General features: G+C 37.7%; 1 protein-coding gene across 3 annotated transcripts in view; it reads left to right on the top strand.

The window, feature by feature from the left end:
• The window catches only part of DOCK9 (dedicator of cytokinesis 9), a 151,189-nt gene that overhangs the window by 44,640 nt on the left and 81,943 nt on the right, over positions 1-24,606 (top strand). For all 3 annotated transcript variants that reach the window (XM_086482052.1, XM_086482050.1, XM_086482051.1), the window contains exons 2-7: positions 2,444-2,560; positions 12,594-12,683; positions 14,358-14,440; positions 15,609-15,678; positions 20,814-20,909; positions 21,542-21,676. In XM_086482052.1, the coding sequence (XP_086338178.1) occupies positions 2,444-2,560; positions 12,594-12,683; positions 14,358-14,440; positions 15,609-15,678; positions 20,814-20,909; positions 21,542-21,676 (591 nt within the window). The remainder of the gene's footprint in view (positions 1-2,443; positions 2,561-12,593; positions 12,684-14,357; positions 14,441-15,608; positions 15,679-20,813; positions 20,910-21,541; positions 21,677-24,606) is intronic.

Genomic DNA, 24,606 nt, shown 5'->3' with positions numbered 1-24,606 from the left:
CTGCACCACACTCAATCATTTCATACACAGCATGCTGTGTATCATTTTTCATGACAAACTCTTCAGAAGGAATGGTCACATTAGGTAAAGACCAGCTTGACCAAATGGACTGTCTTGGCCATACTACTGTAGTAGTCTCTAAACCTTGTTTTAACATAAGAGTATATTACAGAAGAACTCAAGCTCAGTGATTGACAGCTGAACATCTTGCTTGCCCGGGTGGTTAGGTAGAGAGACCTGTTACATTGGAAGTGGGAGAAAGGTGAGCTTTCTGAATGCTAAGTGTTGTCTTGTACTTCATTTAAAGAGCAGTGAAGTGTGAGGGGCTCTTCCGACTCTGTGTTATCCCTGTCATGTGCTTAAGGAAGCAAATTTATACTAGACAGTTACTGCCTTGGTGAAGAGTTGGAGACGGTAGGTGAAGTTATTGGTATTTCTTTGGATTCAGAACTTGTTATGACAATCTGGCACAGTAGGACTGTTCAACCTTGTGAAGGGGTAATTTGGTAAAGCCTGCATCTAGGGAATGTGTCAAATAGTTGGGTGAAGAAGGTGCCTTCTGAGTACTAAGAAAGCTTGGAGCACACCATTTCAGTATTTCGGGGCTCATTGCAGCAGTCGGAATATTCAAAGGCAGACTTAACAGCAAGTTTTCTTGTAACCAAAATATTTTGTGTAATTAGTACATTAGAGAAAATGTAACCTTGTCGTACGCTGTGTTTACATGTGCCTGTTACACTTTTATGAGCTAAGTCAAAATGGTCCAACCACTTCAGTTACAGATGGGTGAATGAACATAAGCTTAAGCCTTTTTGCATGGACACGCTGGTGTTAGTTCTTGGCTTTGTGAATGAGAGGAGAAGGTATAGCAGCAGCTGTGGTTCAGGTGCTAAGCCCTCAAAATATCTTGGGGTACAATATACAGCAAACTGAACAGTTGTTCTCCGTGTCCTCTGGGAAGAAAGATGGCAAGCTCAACATAATGATTTTCCACTGTGGCTCCTAGCTGTGTTGGTCTGTGCTGAGCATGTTGTTAGATAGCTTATGAACTTTTACTAAATCCTTCCAGTGTCATTGTAAATGGTACCTACTTTTGTAGACAAAGCTAAATTGTTCATCATTTTTTGCTAGATGTATTTTCCAGATTTTGCTTTTTTGGCCTTTTCAGCTCTTATGCTCTGTTTATGTTCTCACATTTTTCTTAACAGTAGAACTAGCACATGGTAGATATGAGGGAATCTTAGGAAACTTTTGAGTAGCCTGTGAACTAAGCCTGAAAACTTTGGTAACTTTCTCTGAGTAAAACTTTCCTAATTCCTTGAAAAACAAATTTATTTGATTCGCTTTTGGATGAAGAAAACACTTGTAAGGTTTCTCAGGAATGTTATTAATATACTAACGATTAAAAGCAGTTACTGCTGGACATAAAGATATTTCTTCTGTGTGGTACAGCTGGAATTTGAAAGATTATTAACATAAATTATGCAAAAAATATATAAATCTTATCTTGTCTGATTGCCCATAATGATGGCATAAGCTGGCCTTGCTGCTATTCTTGTGTTTCATATTCCTTGCTTCAAAAGTATTACCACTGATCTTAAGAAAGTATCAATTGGAAAGTCTCTTGTAATTGCCACTCGTAAAAAATAAAATGAAAATTTTATGTCTGATACTGTGATGCACAATTTTAGTTGCAGGAAGTGCAAGCTAGGTTATAACTCCAGCTTTGCGTTAGCACACGCTGGGGCTGTGCTGCCTCATTGAGAGCTCTCTCTAAACCTGCTTTGCCATCTGACCACCTAACAGAATGCTTGCCACGGGGAAGGTTTTTCTCTGATTGTGCACAACCAACTGCAATGCCTTGACAGTGGTATAGGGTTTAAATGTTGAATCAATGCATAGTAGCTGAAGAAAGCCACTCCTGAAATAAGGGGAAGCAGATGGCTTATGGGAAATTTGAAAAAACTATAGAGAAGGAGGAATGTCAATTAGCCTACCCCTGCTGCAGGTTACTACTGAATTAAACCAAAGCTTAATCAGGAATTAAGATTGTTTTAATCCCTGATAAACCTCTATCAGTTTCTGGGCAGTATCAAACAAAGGTAACCACCAACATAAGACACTCGTAATTTCTTTGTAATTTTTTTGCATTGAAAATACACACATGATTATTCTGATAAGATCTGGCTTAGTGTGTTTTGTGAAATAGTTCTGTTTTTTCCTTTTGAGGCACATAGCATGCTTGTCTCTGTAATTACCAGTTTCTCTTATCCATGTGGTATAGTGTGACATAATTTTTCTTTGGTTTGAATACTGTAAGTTTTTGATGTAGATGAAATCTCATTCTGCCAACTTTTTAAAGAGTAACTTCTTAAAGTGAGTCAACAATTGTATTTTTTTCCTTAACATACCTGAACTTACTTTCCTTTTTCTTTTTTCCTAGGCAAAACCAAAGCTCATAGAACCAATTGACTATGAAAATGTCATCGTTCAGAGGAAAACACAGATTTTGAATGATGCTTTACGTGAGATGCTACTGTTCCCTTATGATGACTTCCAGGTAATTTAATCATCCCCTCCCTTTTATTTTATAAGACAGATTTTCAGCAGTAGTAGTCATGAGATGATAACTTCCCATTTCTTTGTTTTTTAACTCTAGCTACAAAAAAAAATTAGATCTTTGTTGAGTACTTTTAGACTGCTTGTTTTATTCTGCCAGGTTACAGAAGAAGAAATAGCATAATTTCTTCATTTGTTTGGATTATAAGGTCTACTTCTGCAACTCAGCAATTTTACTGCCTTTTGAAGTAGGTCATCAGCCATTTTTAGATATTTCCTTCCCTTTCTGATGTAGGAAGTCATGTGATGTTTGTTCAAAAAAGCATCTGCTTTTTGTCAAGCTTTAATTCTTAAATTGATGATTTTTTTTCCCCCCTCGTTCTTAACAGTGAAGGACATGAACCTGTTCAAATGAAAGCTGTGTGTTACTCTTAGCTGTGTGTTACCAGCCAAAACTGGGTTTTGGCAAAATACTCCCTGCATAGGGCTCTGACTTGATTAAGCCAGACTTAACCAAGATTTGTGATAATCTTGATATAATTGTATAAAATAACTGTGTTTAAATAAATAGTTTATTTAAGTATACTTTTTAGAATCTTCTTGTAGATCCAGTTAGGATAACCACCAAACATCTTAGCAACTGGAGTTGGTGTAAATAGTGAGGAAAGTCTCACTCATACATGTCCATAATTGCAGTCAAAATGGCCACCTATATTGGAAAAGTATGCAGACAGCTGAACTGTCTGTAAATTAGCCACTTCTAGGGATGGTATCATAGTCGAATACCCTAGAATTGAAACCTACCTGAAAAGCTGAGCACCTTATTCAGCCAAGTAGTTGAAGCAAAGTTTATGTTTATCATGGGGAAAGTTGGTGATGAGTTGGTATATTTCTACAGAAGGGCATATAAAGTCCCATGAATTACACATGTTGAGTTTTTCATTAATTCTTTCTGGCCTATTAAAGTATTTCTCTGAGTGAACCTGGACTCTGTTTTTAATATAGTCTGTGTGCTTCATTTTCACTGGTTCTTACATGAATAACTCTACTTGTAGCCTTCCCACTCCAAGCTAAAAATTTTGGTTTTGGCAAGCTACAGCTATTTAGAGAGTAGTTTGGACTTCGTGTGTTCTCAGCCACATGTGAAAGTTTGAAGGACTGCAAGTTAAGACTTCTTATGAAAGGAAATTGTACTGCTTATGAACATTATCTGATGATACTAAGTGTTCAAATGCTACCAAGAATGTCCTCAGGCATTTTATTTGAGCAGTCTGTGTGTAACTGCTGTTTCAAGTGGCCTTTTCTGCAATTCTTAACCTCAGGCCTATATGACTGAAGGTAGTCCAGCTCTCAGTCTGATCCTTTAAAGGGAATGGCTGAATTTTTTTCACAAACTGTAAGGCCTTTTGTCATCCTTTATTTGGATTCTGTGGTCAGATTTTCATCGAGGCAGTCATTAAAGTGTGTGTTACATAAGAGGTTTTCCTTCAGGTAATCACAATTTTGGAATGTAGTCAGACTTCCTGTTTCTTCATCCCTCAGCAGTGTCATATCTGAATACATTTTCTGGATGTCCCCTATATAGTCTTCAGCAGAGCCTCGTTTTATACTTGATTTATATGAAAACTGGTTTGTACTATCAAATGTTATTATTATGCTATCAAACTTTTATTTCCTTCTAAGATTTGCTGGCACAAACTTACTCCAAGTATTTTTATTGTACACATGACTCTCCAATACTACTTTGAGCTATCTAGCTTTTTTGTAACAACACAATGTGTTTAAATCTGTCGTTCAGTATACTAAGAAAATATTACCAAGTCAGAGAAACGCCTTATATGCTTAGCTAGGTGGTTTTTTTTTTTTGCAAGTTAAACCTTTTAACCCTGTGCAGTTTTCCATAATCGTATTTACAGTTTTGAAACCATTAGTCTTTATATGGTTGCCAATATAATTTGAATAATTTAAGTAATGGCATATTTTCTCTATTTGCTACTCTGCTTGACATATATTTCTTAAATTCCTTTTGGTAATTTGTCATGGTCCCACAATGTGGGAGCAGCTTTTGATAAGCCTCAGCTCAAATGTTTGATAATGCCCTCATCCCCTACAATATGAATTTAAAATAGTGAGCTAGAGTATTTTGAACTACCTATATACACACTTAGAACAATTTGTAGGTGGAAACGCCTACCATTGTCTAAAACCCTGTTCAAACCATTTCCTCCTAGAGCATTCAGTTTTTATGTTTACAAAGTTTTTTGTTGTGCTTAGGTTAAACTGATTACAATCTAAAATACTTGCCTAAAAAGGAAGCCAAGCCTTGTTAATTTATAAAGACATTAGAAGTAAGGCTATTTTTTTGCTAGCGTGGCCCTAAAACTAGCACTTAAAATGGCACTGAAATTACTTTTCAGCACTAGATTTCACTTTCACAATTTTCAGTTGGTTAGAGAAGCAGCTACATAGTTTCAAAGAGGCAGATTGATACCACTATTGAATTGATGCTAAAGTTGAAATTACTTTGGGAGAAATTGGAGACAAATGTTTGTGCTTAATTTGGATAATTTTTTTTTTTTCAGGTAATGTAGATAGGTAACTGGGGTGTAATTTAATAGCTGTGTTTTTAATATAATTAGTAACAATGCTTGCAGGAATTCAGAGGCAAGATTTTTGTAACAAGTGTTCTAATGTCTTGTTCTGTAGTCATGGTCAGTGCCGTGTTCAGTTTGTAACTCTTACCGCCTCTGAGAAGCTAGATGTTAAAGGGGAACTGATAGGAATTGTTAGTCCATATCAGAAAAGAAACCTCGCACAGCAGCTGGCTTCTTTGGACTACATATATCCTGCTTTTCTTTCTTTCTCCTGATGAAAGTTATCTACCTAGTGAGGGAAAGGAAAAAAACCCAGTAAGTCACCTTTTTCTGTTCAGCTGTGACTGTTCTCCAAACATGCTGTCAGAAGTAACTCTAAGCTCAAACCACTACCAAAGAAATATTTGAGCAAGGAAGGAGCAGAAAATGCTCTGCTCTGGGAAAACTCATAAAAATTGAAGGATTGTTCTTCAGCCAGCTGATCTAGTTACATGAACCTTTCCAGATTTCCACTTCACTGCATTTGCCATCGTCCTAAACTTGGTTAGCTGAGATTATGAATCCTGTTTTCTCTCCTTTTATATATGTCTGGCAGCAGCTCATTTACTTTTCAGAAAAGCATTATTTTTGTCCTCTTCCGTGCTGATCTTCAGATCCAAATAAGTAGGCTTGTAATTTTTTTCTTTCAAGTTTCTACATTTTCCTTGATGTTGTTATATCTAAATAACAGCAAGCTTTGCTTTTCTGTAATTTCCAGAAGTAGTCCTTATCAGCAACTTTCTCCCACATATTGGGTCATTTTTCAGTTTCCCATTTCAAGATTGTTTCAGTTGCTTTTCACAAGCTCAAGTTCTGAGTTTTCTGCACTGGATTCACTAATCAGGTTATTCCATAACTTGTTCTCATCAAATTTATAGGGGCAGTGATGTGGTGTTTGGAGATCTTTACTATTAACATCACCGAGTTTGCTTTCATTCTTAGTAATTGGGCTGTCCAAACTTCCAGTACCTTTGTGCTTTGTAGTCTGTTAATTTCTAGCTGTTTGTTGTTGTTGTTTCGTTTTCATTATGGTCCCCATGTAATGAGTTCGTTTAATTAAGATGATAGAACCACTTTCCTGCCACCCATTGGAACATCTGTTAATGTTCTTGCTGCTCTCAATTACAATGCTGTCAGTTGTTCAAGGCTATACCTCCTCTAGACTCTTGCTGAGAAGAGTCTTCTCTTTCATAACCTTGAATGACTATATCCATTGGGTACTCTGGTATCCAATTTTATGCCTCTTCATGTCTTATTATAATTATTCAAGTCACCTGAATTTCAGTAATTTACTCAATAATGAAATGGCTTCATAAATAAATAGCATTAGTTTAAAACAGACCACTTTCATGAATCACATTAAGATCATATGGTCAATGACAGCAAAATTGGTGATGTTTACATTAACTGCATAGTAGGTGAATTATGAAAAGAAACCTTAACCCAAACTATACTAGCAATTACTTTGCAATAAGACACCTTGTATCTAAATGCTTTTGTTTCGGAATACTGAACTTCTGAGTACTACCTCCATTCTTACAGCAAATACTTATTCCAATACAAGGCAAGTTTACTTGTAGCAAATACGATGTGGATACATTCCTACCCAAATTAAATATGCCATTACGAAGTTATCCTACTGTTGTTTTGAAGGCACTCTGGTGCTTAGCTTAGACATTGCTTCACCTTTGTTTTGATTTTGAGCCATATGGATTTATTACACTTTCTCCTAAAGCTCTTGACTTTTAGTTAATGAGAGTTAAGTACCTCTGAAAACAGATGTCAGCTTTGCAGAAATAAAAGTAAACCCAGATCATTCTACAAGAAAGCACAACTTGAGTAGAAGGAACAAGCAAAAGAAGTCCTTATTTTAGAGACCACAAGGTAAACTGGTAAAATACAATAACGTACTTTGAAATGTTCAAAGAAATTTCACTGTGATTTTTTTCCTTTTAAAATCTATTTTGTGTTTTTCCTTGAGTCTTTAGCCAACTATTCTAAATCAAGGCTTCAATTTACTTTGGAAATCACCTTATAATACAGCTTCTCACACTTCCCATCAACTGATAAGTCTCTTCTGGCATGTAGTAGCTTTAAGGGCATGGTCGAATGTACAGCTCTTTTAAAACAATTTGTCACTGCTTCTTGAACATTTGCCTCTGCGTAACATCATCTAAATTAAGGATGGCCTGAGTATGTGGCTGGTGAATTCTTACCCTGTACTTTTCTCCCCATTTTTGCTGCATTTTGACAGTCCCTGTTTTACCAGTAAGATACAGGACTTACTAATAACCTCTGTTGGTTATAAATATAAACACTTGTACACTGTTGTAGCTTTTAATAACCTCCAGGTTTTTTTGTAGAAATATGTCCATATATCTGTAAAAATATAAAAATACTTGTACACTGTTGTGGCTTTTTTTTAAAATTCCTTTCCCAGTATTTTGAATAATCAACTGTTAATAACCATAAGTTCAAGCATCCTAAAGGTGTGTGGAGGGCGAAGTGATTTTGGGGGAAAATTTTACTAGCTCATTTTCAACAGCCAACACTGGAAAGAGTGTGTGAAGAGGAAAAAATAATTTTTAAAACAGGTGTTGGCAGTGAGTATGTGGTGTCGGCAGCAATATTTTGTACTTTGTTCACTGTAGCTGCTGAAACTTGTGTAGAATAAGAGTACTGTCACTAGGTGGACATTGTCAAGTTTACAGAGAAGGAGGAGAACCTTATCGGATGACTGAAACTAGTTGAACACCCCTGAAGTGCAGAGAAAAATATAAAACACAGGAGGGAGAAGAACAAAAGCTAAGGAATAACAAACCAAAATGGACATGTCTGAAGACGGGTCAAATGGATTTGAGAAATGTTGTGTCTGTCTCTCACCTACATCTACTATAGCCCTTTCCTCTAAAATATCTGCATGTGGACCTGTTGTTCAGTGCAGAATTGCTGAGGAAGATACTTTCCTACGCTAGAAAAAAACACTGGAACTGTAAAATCTGCCATTATTTTTTGCTATAGAAATGTAGGTGTTGGCACCTTATTTCCCCAAACGCAGTGAATAATTTTGAAAATTACTTATTTGTGTGTGATTTGGTTTTGGATTTAAAAAAAAAAATTATTAAGTATTTTACATATGAAAAATTTACACTTTTTTTTTTTCATCCTGATAGAACTGAAGACTGATTTTGTTCATTCATACTTTGCAGTGTTGACTTTTGTATAAACTGTGACCTGGAAAAAGGCCCATCATAGCTACACGTGTATACATTTATTTTAAATACTTAAGTACGCGTTGTGCTAAGACGCCCTGCTACAAAATACTTGGCTATCTTTTGGCAGTTCTTTAGTGCCACCTACAAGCATGTTTGTCTTAAGAAAAACCCTGGCCATCTTGCCATTTCTTTGCTCAAAAGCATGGGGAAGGAGCACTAAGATGACTCAGAAAATGGCATGCCAGATTTTAACATCAGTAAAATATATTTTTTTTTAACCTCAGAAACAGAGCTGTTTCCTAAAACTGTCAAGAAAATGAAAACACCTTCTAGCCTGAGATAAGTAAAATAGGAGATCTAACTTCAAATCGGTTATGTGTTCCCAAATCCTGAGTAATGCTAAGTCTCACTAGCAAGCACAACCTTGTGACAGAAAGAGTTTGGAAATCTTAAACTATATCCATCACAGTCTGCACTAATTGTGGACAGATTCCCTATCCGTATTCCATCAGGTTTTGAGTAGCAAGTACTCCTTGGCTGTGAGAAACTTGGTGAAATGTCCTTTCTGCTGTGGCCTTCTCTGAAACCTCAGGACATAGTGGGACTGTCCTGAATCCCTGGGACTCACTCGGAAAGTAGTATCAGTAAAAGAGCCTCTTAACTGTGTGCCTCAGTAGTGAATCCTGGCTGGTGGTAAAAGAGCTCTTCCTTAGTTTGACAGCCCAGTAATTGAAAGGATTTTTTTTGTCTTTGAGAGCATGAGACAAACACTCTGTAGTTCCTGATGCTGCCATAAATCAAATGGTAACTTGAATCAGGAGAGTTGAAACAATTCATTTCTATGAAACAGTTCAACCAATGTAGTTGTGAAGAAAGTTTGTAGAGAAGACAATCCTTCCTTCCTAATTTTTCTTTTGGAATGTAAATGTACATGTTATGTGCATGCTTGCATTTTAAAATATTGTTGTGCTGTTGCTTTAGTAATTATGTTTACGAATTTGCCCTAAATAAAAATTTCTCACTCGTTGCATTTCCTGGCTCTGATGAGCTCCTGCAGCTGATGGATGAGCTGAGAAAGAGGCACCATGCGCTAAGACCGTTACTAATATGACCAAAATTGGCTAATCAAATTCTTCTGTTTTGTCACTGATCTTGCTTCAGTACTAAGATAAAATCTTTTTATGTGTGAAAGACTAGAAAAAACCTTTACTGTCATGAGGAACCCGTACTATCCACTGCCTCAGCTGGCGAGGGACACAGCAGCAGATTCACCAAGGGAAAATCATGCCTGAGCAACCTGATAGCCTTCTGTGATGGCATGACTGGCTGGGTGGATGAGGGGAAAGCAGTGGATGTTGTCTATCTCAACTTTAGCAAAGCTTTTGACACTGTCTCCCAGCACATCCTCATAGGGAAGCTTAGGCAGTGTGGGATAGATGAGTAGACAGTGAGGTGGGTTGAGAACTGGCTGAAGGACAGAGCTCAGAGGGTTGTGATGAGTGACACAGGGTCCAGCTGGAGGCCTGTGGCTAGTGGTGTTCCCTAGGGGTCAGTACTGGTCTTATTCAACATATTCCTCGGTGACCTGGATGAAGGGACAAGAGTGCACCCTCAGCAAGTTTGCTGACAATACTAAGGTGGGAGGAGTGGCTGACACACCAGGAGTCTGTGCTGCCGTTCAGCGAGACCTGGACAGGCTGGAGAGCTGGGCAGAGAGGAACCTCATGAGGTTCAATAAGGGCAAGTGGAGGGTCCTGCACCTGGGGAGGAATAACCCCATGCACCAGTACAGTCTGGGGGCCAACAAGCTGGAGAGCAGCTCTGCAGAGAAGGACCTGGGAATTGGTAGACAACAAATTGACCCTGAGCCAGCAATGTGCCAAGAAGGCCAATGGTATCCTGGGGTGCATTAAGAAGGTGTGGCCAGCAGTTCGAGGGAGGTTCTCCTCCCCCTCTACTCTGCCCTGGTGAGGCCACATCTGGAGTATTGTGTCCAGTTCTGGGCTCCCCAGTTCAAGAGAGACAGGGAACTACTGGAGGTAGTCCAGCAGAGGGCTAATAAGATGATGAGGGAACTGGAGCATCTCTCCTATGAGGAAAGGCTGAGAGAGCTGGGGCTCTTTAGTCTGGAGAAGACTGAGAAGGGACCTTATCAACACTTCTAACTATCTAAAGGGTGGGTTTCAAGAGGATGGTGCCAGACTCTTTTCAGTGGTGCTCAGTGACAGGACAAGGAGCAACAGGCACAAACCTGAGCACGGAAAGTTCTGCCTCAATATGAGGAAAATCATCTTAACATTAAGGGCGCCGGAGCACTGGAACAGGCTGCCCAGGGGGGCTGTGGAGTCTCCTTCTCTGGAGATATTCAAAACCCACCTGGATGCAGTCCTGTGTGCAACCTGCTCTGGGTGAACCTGCTTTAGCAGGGGGGTTGGACTAGATGATCTCCAGAGGTCCCTTCCAGCCCCTACCATTCTGTGATTCTATATTAATAATTGTGTAGGAGGATGACAGCAGCAGACGTTCTAGAAGCATGTACTGCTAGTTCAATTTTACCGAGTTCTGCTATAGTGATAGGACTTGATTCATAAGTTCATGGCTTTCCCATGAAAAGTGCCTGGAAAGGTGCCACCCTTTACTGGCTTTTTAAACTTTTTTTTTTCTTTATAAAGCATAACGTACCTGTATGCTTATAGAAAATATGTTATTTGTGTGTTATATAACCTATAAATAATTTCCTATCAAATATCAGACTGTGTCAGGCTGAGAAGCGGATCTAGGCATTCTGGCCTTTAGCTCTTACAAGATAGCTTAATACTCTTACTGATCTTTCTGGAGCCTGTGAAAACAAAAACTTTAAACTCAATATGGTTTTAAATAAGGAATATGTTTCTAGAATTCAAAAAACATTCTTAAATGTTGTTGGCATATGAATGAGTATGTTCTTCCAGGGTTTTTTTTAAACTGTATATTGCAAGACTTACTAGTCCCATGAAATATTTTTGGTTTTGTGGGTTTTGCTTTTAATACCTCCTCACCTCTCCTGCCCAAGCAATTAGCGTTGTCACTTTTCTGCAGAGTTCTGGACTAGATGAATTACTTGACCATGAGTATGGGATGTATTTTTTTTTCTTTAAATCTTTACTGTATTTGAATATTCTAACTTCAAATACTCTCCCCAGATAATGGGGTGAGGCTTTGGTAATGACAGAAATAGTCACCGTGTGGATCAAACTCTCAAGAGAGATAAGTTAAGGTAACGTACTTGTGTACCCTTTCTTTTTGACCATTAATATGTGGAGGAGTTTTTTCTTTTCACGTTTTTCTCTAATCCTTCCTGCTGCTGCAATGTGTGAAGTATAGCTAACAGGGGAGGGATCACAACCCCCTTTCAGGTCCAGGCTATGCAAACTCTCTTGTCCATCTCTCATGGCCTAAGCTGTGAGATTCCTTTCCACATGGTGCCAAATAATGTCTGTTGCTGTGTAGCTATTTTCATTTGTGTCCAGAAGATTTTGTAAAGTTTTCATCTTTTACACTTACAAATTTCAAATACCGTAAGGCTTGCTTAGGTCTGAGAAGCAGAATTTCATGGTCATAGAGAGATTTCCTGCTCTCTGGCAGCCTTTCTATGCTTCTCTGAACTCTGGCATGGGATAAGAACAAGTTCTGACTTGATAAGCTGAAGTGTGTACTTCAGTGATCCAGGCCTTTTTTGTAAACGTTCAGTTTAAGAGTGCAAGTCTCATTTTTTGCCAGCTGAGATCTGCAGTTGAACTGCTCTTTATTTTGGTGTGGGTTTGTTACTTTTCTTGAGTAATAGTTTTTGTATGTAGTAATAACACTACCTTAATGTCTGTCTTCAAAATATTGGAGTGATGTTGTCATGGTGGAATTAATTTTATTAGTATTTTCTTGCCTGTATTAACAAAATAGAGGAAAACATTTTTCTATGGCATCTATTTCTTACTGATTCCAATCTTGCCCTTGCTGTGAAAGGAGGAACACGTAGCTAATCTTTGAATGAAAGCAAATTTTCATGAATTGGCTATTTTGAAACAGTATATTCACAGGATGTTTTCTGCTGAGCTTCTGTCTTGGTTATAGTGATATAACTGAGTGTTGCCATAATGTGTCACCTTTCCTTTAATTGCAAGTTTCATTAATTGTTTTTGTTGTTTATCAGACAGTATTATTGAAGCGGCAGAGTCGATACATTCGTTCAACAGTTCCTGAAAATGCAGAGAAGGAAGCTCAAAGCTTGTTTGTAACTGAGGTAATATTGGAATTGCATGTAGCTGTGTGTAACAACAATATTATATCTGAATTGTTTTTCTGCTGCTTCATTTACCACTTCAAAAATGGGGGAAAAAAAAACCCTGAAAAAAATATTAGATATTTATTGGCATTTTCTTGTCAATGATTTCAAGGGAAAATTTCCAGGAAAACTTAGTGGTTTTTTCATTGGTGGCTGGAAAAGAAGGATTACAGGATAGCTTTGAATTATTTTGTTTGTGTAATTGGGTTTTGCAGATGCTTCTCCCCCACCTTCTTTATGCTTTTTGTTTTCCCAGATGAACATGGGTGATTTCCGTACGTAATATTGGGAGCATATTGTATTTACTATTGTAAATCTGTAATGAATCATTGTGACTTCTTTTTCCTGATAGTGTGTTTCACACTAGTCATTCTTAGTTTGTTCATAATAATCTTGTACAGTTTGCTGGAACAGAGGTATTCATAGTTGTGACACTTGTAGAGGCCAAAATTCATTATGACTGCTCAATTAATATGCTATATGTAGAAGTATCCTCAAACCTAAAGTTTCTCATAACTGCTTGCTTATCATAGAATTCCCTTGGTTCCAATGGTGATGTTGTGTTTCATTTAGTGTCTGTTGGAGCCTTTTAGGAAGGAGAGGTTTAAAATTTTTGTCTTCTTTATATTGTCTACTGGTTTTCCACTGATATACTTTAAGCTGATATGTTAACACCTGAAACAAGATTGTCTGTTGTAATTCGAAAAAACCTGAAGGAGATCCAAATAGCTGAATCTACGTCAAACCTCAGTGATTTATCCACAGTGGCACATACCCTTAATACCTAACCTAAAGAGTTCTAAGATATACTTGAAGAGAGGAGTGCTATAGGTAATTCATGAAATTTAATGAGTTTCTGCAGAAACAATTGCTTGGCAGGTATTAACTTCATATTTTGAAATATAAAGAAAATATTTTTTTAATTATTAGTTGCTACGTCTGTATACATGTAAGGCTATTCACGTAACATACAAAATTTTGTAGCATATGGTTTCTGGCAGTAGAATTGTCAGTTTTATGTTACTTTGGTCATAGCCAAGATAAATCGGTACTTTTATGTTGCAGCAATATGGGTGGAGTAAAATGGTATTTCCTGTGATCTAGGCCAGAGCTTAATGACATAATTGCTTTTCAGCAGCCACAATCATGCAGTTTAAATTTACATATTAATTTAAAGGCACTAGAAGTATAAGTTTAAGGAAAAGAAGGTTTTAGTTTCTTTGTATCAGTATGTGCGAAATTGAATATTTTCATAATGTGTCTGTATTTTAATGTCGAATTTTCTAAAGGCTTAGTCGTGTTTTCAGCTGCAGTGAAATGCTGCTTTAACTTTTCAAACAACTGAAGATGGTTAATCCAGATGCTGAGTGTATTCACCATTTCCTGGTTTTATAAAATATGTGTCTAGCAGATGATAACATCCTATTGAAACATATCACTTATTGCAAACAGCTGTATTGCACTAGACTATGTTTCAAAAGAAGGGAAGTGTACAGAATTTTCAGAGATCGACATGTAAACCATAGTAGTTCATAAACAGTCATATCTTAAGAGGGTTTTTGGTGTGTTTGTCTAGGGAATGCTGTTAATCCTCTTCCAATTAATATTGATATTTGATTTTCATTAAAACAGTGCATTAAAACCTACAATTCAGACTGGCATGTTGTTAACTATAGATATGAAGATTACTCAGGAGAGTTTCGACAGCTTCCAAAGTAAGTTTTTATCTAGTGGTATAATAAAGATTTAGAATTTGTGAAAAAACTATTGTTTAACTTACATGATTTAATAGGAATGTATTTAATTTTATTCATTAATTTATTAATGTAATTTATATTATTTATTATAAATGTATTTATTACAGAAATGTATTAATGCATGTAATATTTAACTTGAAATATGCTATATCGATGTTTAGTAGTCAGTACAGATGATAAAGATGGAATGTACTTGAAGGTGTAAAATCTTGTTAAACCATTTTCTGGAAAGATACTGTAATAACCCTGCCTTATAGGCAGATCAAAACAAGAAGTTGTATCATTGACAATGTGAACCTAAGTATGATAACTAAAACAGACTAGTGTTTAGATGAAACTAAAATGGTGATATCCTGTATTTGTAGCTTCAAAGACAGCTTTTGGAACTCTTTTTAGGAGCTTAGGGACTAGAACCTAACCGAGGTGATTAGAGCAAGTGTTTGAACTAGTGCAGATTTTCATAGGATGATTCAAAGCAAAAGCTTCGTATACGTCTAATTACAGACTTTCTGAACCATCTGCTAGAGAAATCTTATCCAACTTTTTTTCAAAATTTTGTAGGGAAGTATAGAGATTAGACCCTTAACATAAAATGTCTGAGAGCGGCTGAATACTCTGAATTCCACAACTCTGGAAGATCTAGGTCTTCCCTACTTACTCTTCTGCACCTATCACTCCTTAGCAAGGAGTTTGCTTTCCCTGTGAAAACTTCTGATATACTCAAAGGTTTTGTAAAAGTCAGTACCTGGTTTTTACTTGCCCTGAACAGAAGCCACAATAGTCAATAGGATTTTAAATAAACCCATTGTCCTAAAAGGATCCAATGGTTGCAGGTATGAATTCTTGCTCCTAAGATACTAGGAGTGCAGTGAATGAGAAAGCATTTGGTTCTCTTCAGTTACACGTAAGGTCAGTGACAAGCAGAAGAAAAGAAAGACTGTGGGCACGTGTGCAAATTAGGAAAATGGCTGGCCTTAAAATGTTACATGAAAAATACATGGTTTTACTCAGTTATTCTTGTGCTTTTTCTTCTTCAGTGAGGAAAATAACATCTTTATTTTTGCAGCTATAAAATATGTAACTAATCACAAAATTTCTAGTGTTTTAGAAGCTTTTTCTTTCCTAGTAAAGGGACAAAATCAGAGAAGCTTCCCGTTCATTTATATGAAGTGGATGAAGAAGCAGATAAAGATGAGGTGAGATAATAGTAATTCCTTACTTTCTCTTGCTTTCAGTAAAAAATGTTGGCTAAGGAGAGGTTACAAATTGGGTTGAGTGTTGATGTCAGTAAATGAAAACAGAGATTAGCTTGAACAGCCTGCTTGGGAAACAAATGTCATTATTTTGCCTAACTCCTATCAAATAGCCTTGTACTCCTGAGGTCTGTGACATGATTAGAAAAAGTTTTGACAGATGGTGAGATTGAAGTTTTGATATTGGATGACATATAATTCTTCAGCTTTCATAAAATCTGTCTTGTCTTACACTGCTTCTCTGTAGAGAAATATTTCATGCAGTTTAATCACGAAGTCGAGTAAAATCATAGGTGAATTTCAACATAACAGTACGCACACTTAAGCATTTGTGACAGTATAGCATACAGTGTGAGTTGAAATTAGTTTGTCACAAATTTGAGTATAGGATAAGACCTAGAAATCCATCATGGAAACAAATACCTCGATTTCAGTAAGGTATTTAACACTTTCCCACAGCGTTCTCCTAGAGAAATTGACTACTCTCGGCTTGGATGGGCATACGCTTTGCTGGGTGAAAAACTAGTTGGATGGCTGAGTCCGGAGAGTTGTGGTCAATGGAGTTAAATCCAGTTGGTGACCGGTCACAAGTGGTGTCCCCCAGGGCTCAGTACTGGGGCCACTCCTGTTTAACATCTTTATCAATGATTTGGACGAGGGGATGGAGTGCACCCTTAGTAAGTTTGCACATGACACCAAGGTGGGTGGAAGTGTCGATCTGCTGAGGGCAGGGAAGCTCTACAGAGGGATCTAGATAGGCTGAATCCCTGGGCCAAGGCTAATTCCCCGAGTTTCAATAAGGCCAAGCGCCGAGTCCTGCACTTCGTCCACAACAACCCCCAGCAGCACTACAGGCCTGAGGAGGAGTGGCTGGAGAGCTGCCAGGCAGAGAGGGACCTGGGAGTGTTGATTGACAGCCGGCTGAACATGAGCCAGCAGTGTGCTCAGGTGGCCGAGAAGGCCAATGGCATCCTGGCTTGTATCAGGAATAATGTTGTCAGCAGGAGCAGGGAGGTGATCATGTCCCTGTACTTGGCTTTGGTGAGGCCACACCTCGAGTAATGTGTGCAGTTTTGGGCCCCTCTCTCCAAGAAGGACGTTGAGGTGCTGGAGAGTGTACAGAGGGGGGCTACCAAGCTAGTAAAGGATTTGGAGCATGTCACTTATGAGGAATGGCTGAGGGATTCAGGGCTGTTTAGCCTGGAGAAGAGAAGGCTGAGGGGAGGCCTTATCGCTCTCTGCACCTACCTGAAGGGAAGTTGTAGTGAGGTGGTAGCCAGTCTCTTCTCCCTAGTAATAAGTGATAGAACAAGGGGAAATGGCCTTGAGCTGCACCAGGGGAGGTTCAGGCTGGATGTTAGGAAGAATTTCTTTACTGAAAGGGTTGTCAGGCATTGGAACAGGCTGCCCAGGGAGGTGGTGGAGTCACCATCCCTGGAGGTGTTTAAGAAACGGGTAGATGTTGTACTTAGGGACATGGTTTAGTGGTGTTGGTAGAGGTAGGACAAAGGTTGGACTCGATGATCTTGAAGGTCTCTTCCAACCGAAACTGTTCTATGATTCTATGAAAAGCTAAAAAAGTCAACTCAAATCTAAGGTATTTTTTTTTTGCCATTGGCCTAGGAGAGCCAGAGATCACAGCCTCAAGCAGTTTTCAAGTTTGTTTCAAATGTCAAAGACTCTTTTCAGTAACTGCTTCTGTTATTTGTGTGATTTATTTAATTTTTACAACGCCCTGTTTCCAAACACAATGTTTAAATACCAGTGTTTTCTTTTTGTAAGTACTTCAACTCTTAGATCACAGAAAAGAATTAAAATAAAATAAATTGATTTTGTGGTTTTTACCCTTTGACAGTTACTTTACTTCTAAATTCCTCATATTCAGAACTGCTGAATATGACGTAAAAGTAGTTCCTTACAAATTTTCCTGGATTAAATGTGAAGAAGTAATTCAGGGAGTGCATCTGAATAGGCAGATTCCTGAGTAGATAGATAGCCACAGGATGCCATCTCTCCAGCACTGCTGCTAATCTGCACTGTGATATTTGGACAAATAATTTCATGCATCTGAATCCAAATCTTCCTCTTGTAAAATGGGAATAATTATGATTTCTGTTATACTGAAATTAAAAACACTTGGCATTATTTACTGTGATAATATTTGTGACAACAAAGGTGTTTTAGAAGTGAGTTAAACATTAAGTAAATTAAATTGAGATACAATTGACTGTGATTGTTACTAGGAGAAATGTGGCTAGAGTTAGTTAAACACTGAAAAACTGTAGCTTGGCTATTATCAGGTGGTACGTGTTTTACTAGGAAGTGCAAGTGGAGAGGAGTTCCTGTTTCCTTCTGCCCAGTTTCCTGTTAGTGCAGGCAGGAACGTCATACCTCTCTCAGAGGTACAGTCACTGGAGAAGAGATCTGCTACTCTTTGAGGAACTGAAAATATAAACACAAGAAGAAAGCATGCTGGGAAGAAAAGGGAGCCTAATGGAAATAGAGTGGGGAGGACCATAAATTCTTTCCTCAAGAGAAGAATTAATACAAGAGGTTTTTCTTTCAAACATTAACATTTTTGTATGCCAAAAAGCATATATGCAGATCTTAGATTAAAAGTTGTTTGGTCATCTTTTTGTTTTGCTCTTGTTTGTGTGGTGTTTTGGGGTTTTTTTAAGAAAGCTGATTTATTAAGAGCATGATAGAAAACAAAAAGCTGCAAGTGATTAAGAGTTGAAGGAAAACCAGATAAAGATTAGTTTATACTCTTGCCTCATTAAAAAGGAGAGAATTACCTTTCCAAAACTAATTTGGCCTATCAGGCCATCAGGTTGATGTTTGTAAACGGAATTTTTAAATCAGACAGGGGTATGGGATCAAGATAAGGAATTGTTTTTGTTGAAACAGTTGCTGTTGAAGTAAATTTTGGAGCCGAGTTTGTGGGAAAGATCATTAAAAAAAAATGAAGCACAGTGTGCAGCAATAATAATAAAAGCGAGGAAATTGACTTAGCAGTTGGAACCAGGAAATATGTTTTCAGTGTAAAAGTCATGTGTTAACAACTGGGTTCTGGGTTCTTTTGTATTAACAGGTGGTCAACTGGAAAGATTCAGTAGCTTTTTGGCTCTGTAGGCAGTAATTCTGCCTGACAGAAAGAGATGGTGTAACTAGAGGCCCAAATGACAGTCAGTTTTACTGTTAGAAAACAGCATGCAGCTCAGCAGAGTTGGGAAACAGTGCACCTCAGAGACTTGGAATTGGAAGAAGGGTCTTAATAGAGCTAAATCTTAATTTTTGTTAACACAGGTAATGAAGGAATTCTTGTCATGTCACGTGATCCTATGTAGTGTTTGTGAAATTGCAGAAAAGCATTGGTGGTTTTGTGCCAAGTTTTGATGATAACTCATAATCTGCTTATCTTACGCGTGCAGAAGTGGTTTTAAACTATTTGTTCTTTGAGGATAACTCCCACCAGTGGAGGTAGAGAATCATAGTTAGAAACCCAGTGTTTTAAGTTATTGTCTGTATCTTTATTGTCGTACAAGAAAAACGGCTATCTAGGTAGCAGAACATGGGCAGGGGCTAATGACTTGAAAATATGAAACAAATAGACTGTATTGCTTGGACAGTGAGACTCGCTGGGGCATATGAAAATTTACTGTGGTTGGTGCTTCTGGGGCATATCAGATGCTCTGATAGTTGGTGACCATGTCATCCTTACTGGGCCTTACTTCCATAGTATCGAGCTGACTAGAATTTTTGAAGGAACAGATTGGTGCATCTTTTGCCTTCTGTTTACAGGTTTTTTTGAGTTCACATGTGCATATGTATATGAATATGCAAGCTAGACAGACTAAATAAGCTGTTAATAAATTAACTGGTGACTGTTTACAGAATGTTCCAGAAACTGGTTCATAATACTTCAAAAATGTGATTTTAATATTCAGCTATTGAACTAATGACTCTGTCCCCCATACATAATCACTTTTTGTTGTGCGTTCTCTTAATAGCTGAGAAAAGGAATTAGAAAAAGTAGTTGAGACACTTGAGGAGGTTTTGTGGTTTTGTTTTCAACTGGATACGCAAATAATTTTGAATGTTTGTGTTTGGATAATAAATTGTCAGGGGTATTTCTCCTCTAGATGGTTGAAAGTCTTCCTACACGTCTAATTCGTTAATGTTTTTGTTGTTATGTCGACTGGAAACCATGGTAAAGTCAGCTTGGTACCGCTCTAAAAGATTAGCGGAACTGGTGATTTAATATTTATTCTGTGGCAATTGTATATCTCTCATTTTGATCAGTTTTGATAGTAGCCTACTGCTTTTTGGTAGTTGTTAACATCCTATGCGTTTTGATGTAGCTATTAAGTTCCACCAGCTGGCAGATGGAAGTGGTGTACAGGCAGGGGGTGGGATGTGTGATGCATGCATTGGATCTGCTGTTTGTGAACTTGGCATTACTGCCAAGTTTGATCCTGTTCTCCTTAGATAGGTTTGATTCTGATCTGTAAAAGGGCAGATCCAATTCAAGGATTAGTTCTCTGTAAATTCTTAAGTAATGTCTTTCAAGTAATACTTGTAAAGCAAAATGGTTTGAGAAATCTCAGTTAAAGTTTTGGGTAAGCATGAGTTCACATCATTCTTTTTGGTAATAGAAATTGGTAAAAATTCTTGCACTGGGAGATTAGAATATACGAAAAATCTTACAAAGTAAATGTAAGTAAATGTTTTGAGTTCTCCCTCCTTCCTCTGTTTCAGTGGACTTTATCTTGACTAATATTTAGCTGTCTTGTTGGATCACCCTGCTGGCCATCGAGAAAGCCTATACAATTGGCCAGGTTACCTATCAACAGTTAGATGAGGTCGATCTCATCCCTTGTCTTTAAATAAAATAATTGGAATTAGAAAGCTAATTTTGTCAGGGACTCGTAGTACATTATTATCATTCAATTATGAGCATAGCTATTCCATCTTTTTAAAATGACTTCTGAAACTTTCAATAAATACAGCAGTTTCAGACTATGATACAAAAATTTTTATTTTTTTTTCTCCCCCCATCTCCCTTTCTTCATCTGCAGGACGCAGCATCTCTTGGGTCGCAGAAGGGTGGGATAACAAAACAAGGATGGCTGTATAAAGGCAACATGAATAGTGCCATCAGTGTGACAATGAGAGTAAGTTTAAAGCATGTCTTAATGCTTGGTAAAAAACTGAGCACCAATATTAAGTATCATTTGTGCTTTTGCGAAGTCAATTTATATGTGATTTACTTCTAAAAAAAATAAGTGTGGGATGAAAGAGGGATGCTTGTATGTAATTTATAGCTATGAAATCTTACTTTCCTTTTATTCTACTTAAATCAGAAAAAATACATTAAAAATCCAGTATGTGGGAGAAGTCCAGTGTTTTAAATAATTTTCTTAACTGGACCCTGGTGTGTTATTAGTATAAAAGGGACTATGTAATATGAAGTTTTATTTTATATTGCCTCTTTATTTAGAAACAAACAAGTTATTTTCATAGTTATCACAATACATGTCTATGAGATATAATATTATAGATTCAGTTTTAAATACCTTTCAATAGGTCAAAAATGCTTTCAGATATTACGGTACAATGTTGCTGCAGGTTTTTCAGGGTTTTTTTTTTAATTAATCATTTCTGGTTTATTTTCTGAGGATACTGATTAAGTTGTGTGTAAATAAAAGCTTTTTTCTATAACCTACTGTGTAGTAACACAGGTTTTGTAATATGAAGCTGATTAATACTAGTGTTGTAATTCTTTTTCTTGCCTTCTTTTCACTAGTCATTCAAAAGAAGATTTTTCCACTTAATCCAACTTGGTGATGGATCCTATAATCTCAATTTCTACAAAGATGAAAAAATATCAAAAGAACCCAAGGGATCGATATTTCTAGATTCATGTATGGGAGTGGTTCAGGTAATTATAATTATTCTGCCTGTTCTCCAGTTAATTCTGTAGTTGATAGCAAGTGGATTTTTTAAAAATACAGGTAACTTTTGTCAGATGTGGATAAGTATGCTGAGGAACAATTAGACACGCTGCATCTGGCAAAAACAGTGAATGAGATTTTAAAGGGCAGGAGGCTGAATTTAAAAAATCTTCCTGAAAAGAACATAAGTTACTAGTTGATGTCAAGTATTTATCAAAAATATCAAACAAAATTTCAAGGCAAACACACAAAAAACCCCAACCTTAAATCATGGCAAAGTAACAACAGCATAAAATTAAAGTTCATTTCAGTTACATTTTGTGCTTACATGAGCTGTAAAATGTTTTGCTAGCTTCTTGTGTGGGATTTTTGTTGTGGGAATTGTATTAAATTCAGTCACCCTTCCAGATGCTTTCATTTGACCTTTATAATGTTACTTTCTGTGCTTTTCTTTGTTTTAGAAAGTTAAGGGCTTTGGTAAATTTGTTTGTAGTAGCAAGTGCCAAAGAAAAGAATTTTTTTTTCTTTTCCTTGTGACTCTGTTATGTATTTACAGTACATCATGTAACTGTTTTGTTAGGCACAGCATACCTGGAAAAAACTCTTGGGTTTTAGGATTTTGTTAACTTGGGTAGAAATAGGCAAAGTTTAAGAAAAAAGTATTTCTTAAATAATATTTTTTTTGAGCATGAAGTTGTTTCAAGATTTATGCAGAGAGCTACAACAGCTTTACAGAGGATTATTTTTTTCCAGATATTGTAATAATGGTTTTGGATACACGTGTAATAGATACTTCACATGCAAAGTCTTGTAACTGTAATAAATTTAATCATATTTCAAGTTCTGTGTACAGATTTACACAGATTTTTGTTTTGCCTTAGGGTTGCAATTCTGGCCAACTCCACTGAAAAGAGTTTGATTTGTGTTTTTAAAACAAACCAACAAACAAAACAAAGTGATTCCTAAACACAGTTACAGTCTTTGTCTTGCAGTTAAAATATATCTTTCCTTCTCCTTCTCAGCTTCCTCTGCTTTGGTGCCCCTCTCTCTGATAATAGAAATTCTCCATCTTCTGTGCTGTTTCTGACCCCTTTTGTTTCCCACTTGGGTGATGGCTTGTTTCTGGTTCTCAGCCTGTGGCTCTGGTAGAGACTATTGTGGCCACTACAGTATTAGTTCGCATTATCAGAAAACATTGAGATTTTCAGAAGTTACAAATGAAAGAAAGACACTGCGGCAAAGGGAAGTGCTAAGTCCTGCAGCTGGGGAGAACAGTTGCAGGCACCGGTACATGCTGGACAGGCCACCCAGCTGGAAAGCAGCTTGACAGGAAAGGACCTGGGGGTCCTGGTGGACACCAAGTTGAACACGAGCCAGCAATGTGCACTGGCAGCAAAGAAGGCTAACGGTGACTTTAGGGTGCATTAGGATGAGTGTTGTCAGCAGGATGAGGGAGGTGGTCCTTTCACTCTGAGCAGCTGAATAGCACTAGTGAGGCCACACCTGGAGTCCTGTGTCCTGTTCTCGGCTCCCCAGTAAGTGAGAGACATAGTCATACTGGAGAGAGTCCAGCGAAGGGCTTTGAAGGTGGTGAAGGGATGGAGGATGGAGCATGTCTCCTATGAGGAGAGGCTGAGAGAGCTGGGACTGTTCAGCCTGGAGAAGAGAAGGCTCAGGGGGAACTCGTCAATGTACATAAATACCTGAAGAGAGGGTGCAAAGAGGACAGAGCCAGGCTCTGCTCAGTGATACCCAGTCACAGGACCAGAGGCAATGAGCACAAACTGAAGCACAGGGGGTTCCCTCTGAACATCAGGAAACATTTTGTCACTGTGAGGGTGACTGAGCACTGGCAAAGGTTACCCAGAGAGGCTGTGGAGTCTCCGTCTTTGGAGATACTCAAAAGCCATCTGAACATGGTCCTGGGCCAACTGGCTCTAGGTGGCCATGCTTGAGCAGAGGGGTTGGACTAGATGACCTCCAGAGGCCCCTTACAACCTCTAACCATTCTGTGATTCTATGTTTTTGGGTTTGTAACCCTGGAAATCCCCTTTTTTCTGAATAATCTTTTCGTGAAGTCCCGTTCGATTAGTTCAATTCAAGTAAACTGAAATTTCCTCAGACTTTGTCGGAAGCTTTAAATATATTTTTTTTTAATTACTGTTCCGTTGTTCTACTGCAAGTAAGGTTTTGGGCTAATGCAGTAGTCTTTAAGTAAAACTGTACTTCAGATGCTTATGTCTTGAATGCTATGCTGTGTTCTACAGTACCATCAGCAAATGTCTTGGCATCTGCTCAGAACTGCATGTAGAAATTTGAGACTAGTTATGCTCAACATCAGGTGGAAAACCAAGAGCAGTTAATGCTCTCTTCTATGAAGCCAAGAAGGCATTCAATGGCTAGAATAAAGGGGTTTGGAAATAGCTGTTTTCTTCACTTGAATTGTTCGTGAGGGGAAGTAAATGAGATTTTGAACTATAAAATATTATATATAATGGTCCTATTCCAGATGAGTGATTTTATTATTTTATATTATGTACTATATCCTCTTTGGCTGATCTTATTTTATTCATTGTTTTACTGTTACTTATTCCTGGTGTTGTGTTAGCATCTAGAAACTCACATGGGGGAAAAAGTGGTCTCTACACAGTAGAAATTGCATTTCCATTTAATGGAAGAATAAAATAAAATTAAAAATTGTAAGGACTCCAGCCGCTGCACTTTATGGTACTTGGAATTCATAGAAATGGTTGTTGTTCTTAGCTAGATGTGCTTACAACATTTGTTCCCAGAACGAAACTACTTGTTTTGGAGTAAGTCCTTTTGGTGAGGAGGGATTAGTTCCTATTGCATTCATATGATGTTTCTCACTTCTGTTTTGAGTTCATTTAGTACACAGGGCAATGAAGCTGGTGAG

The sequence above is a fragment of the Leptosomus discolor genome, chromosome 1, assembly GCF_034619465.1.
Source record: "Leptosomus discolor isolate bLepDis1 chromosome 1, bLepDis1.hap2, whole genome shotgun sequence".
NCBI classification, from domain to species: domain Eukaryota; kingdom Metazoa; phylum Chordata; class Aves; order Leptosomiformes; family Leptosomidae; genus Leptosomus; species Leptosomus discolor.
Note: the sequence above shows the minus strand (reverse complement) of the source record. Positions and strands in the feature narration are given on the sequence as shown.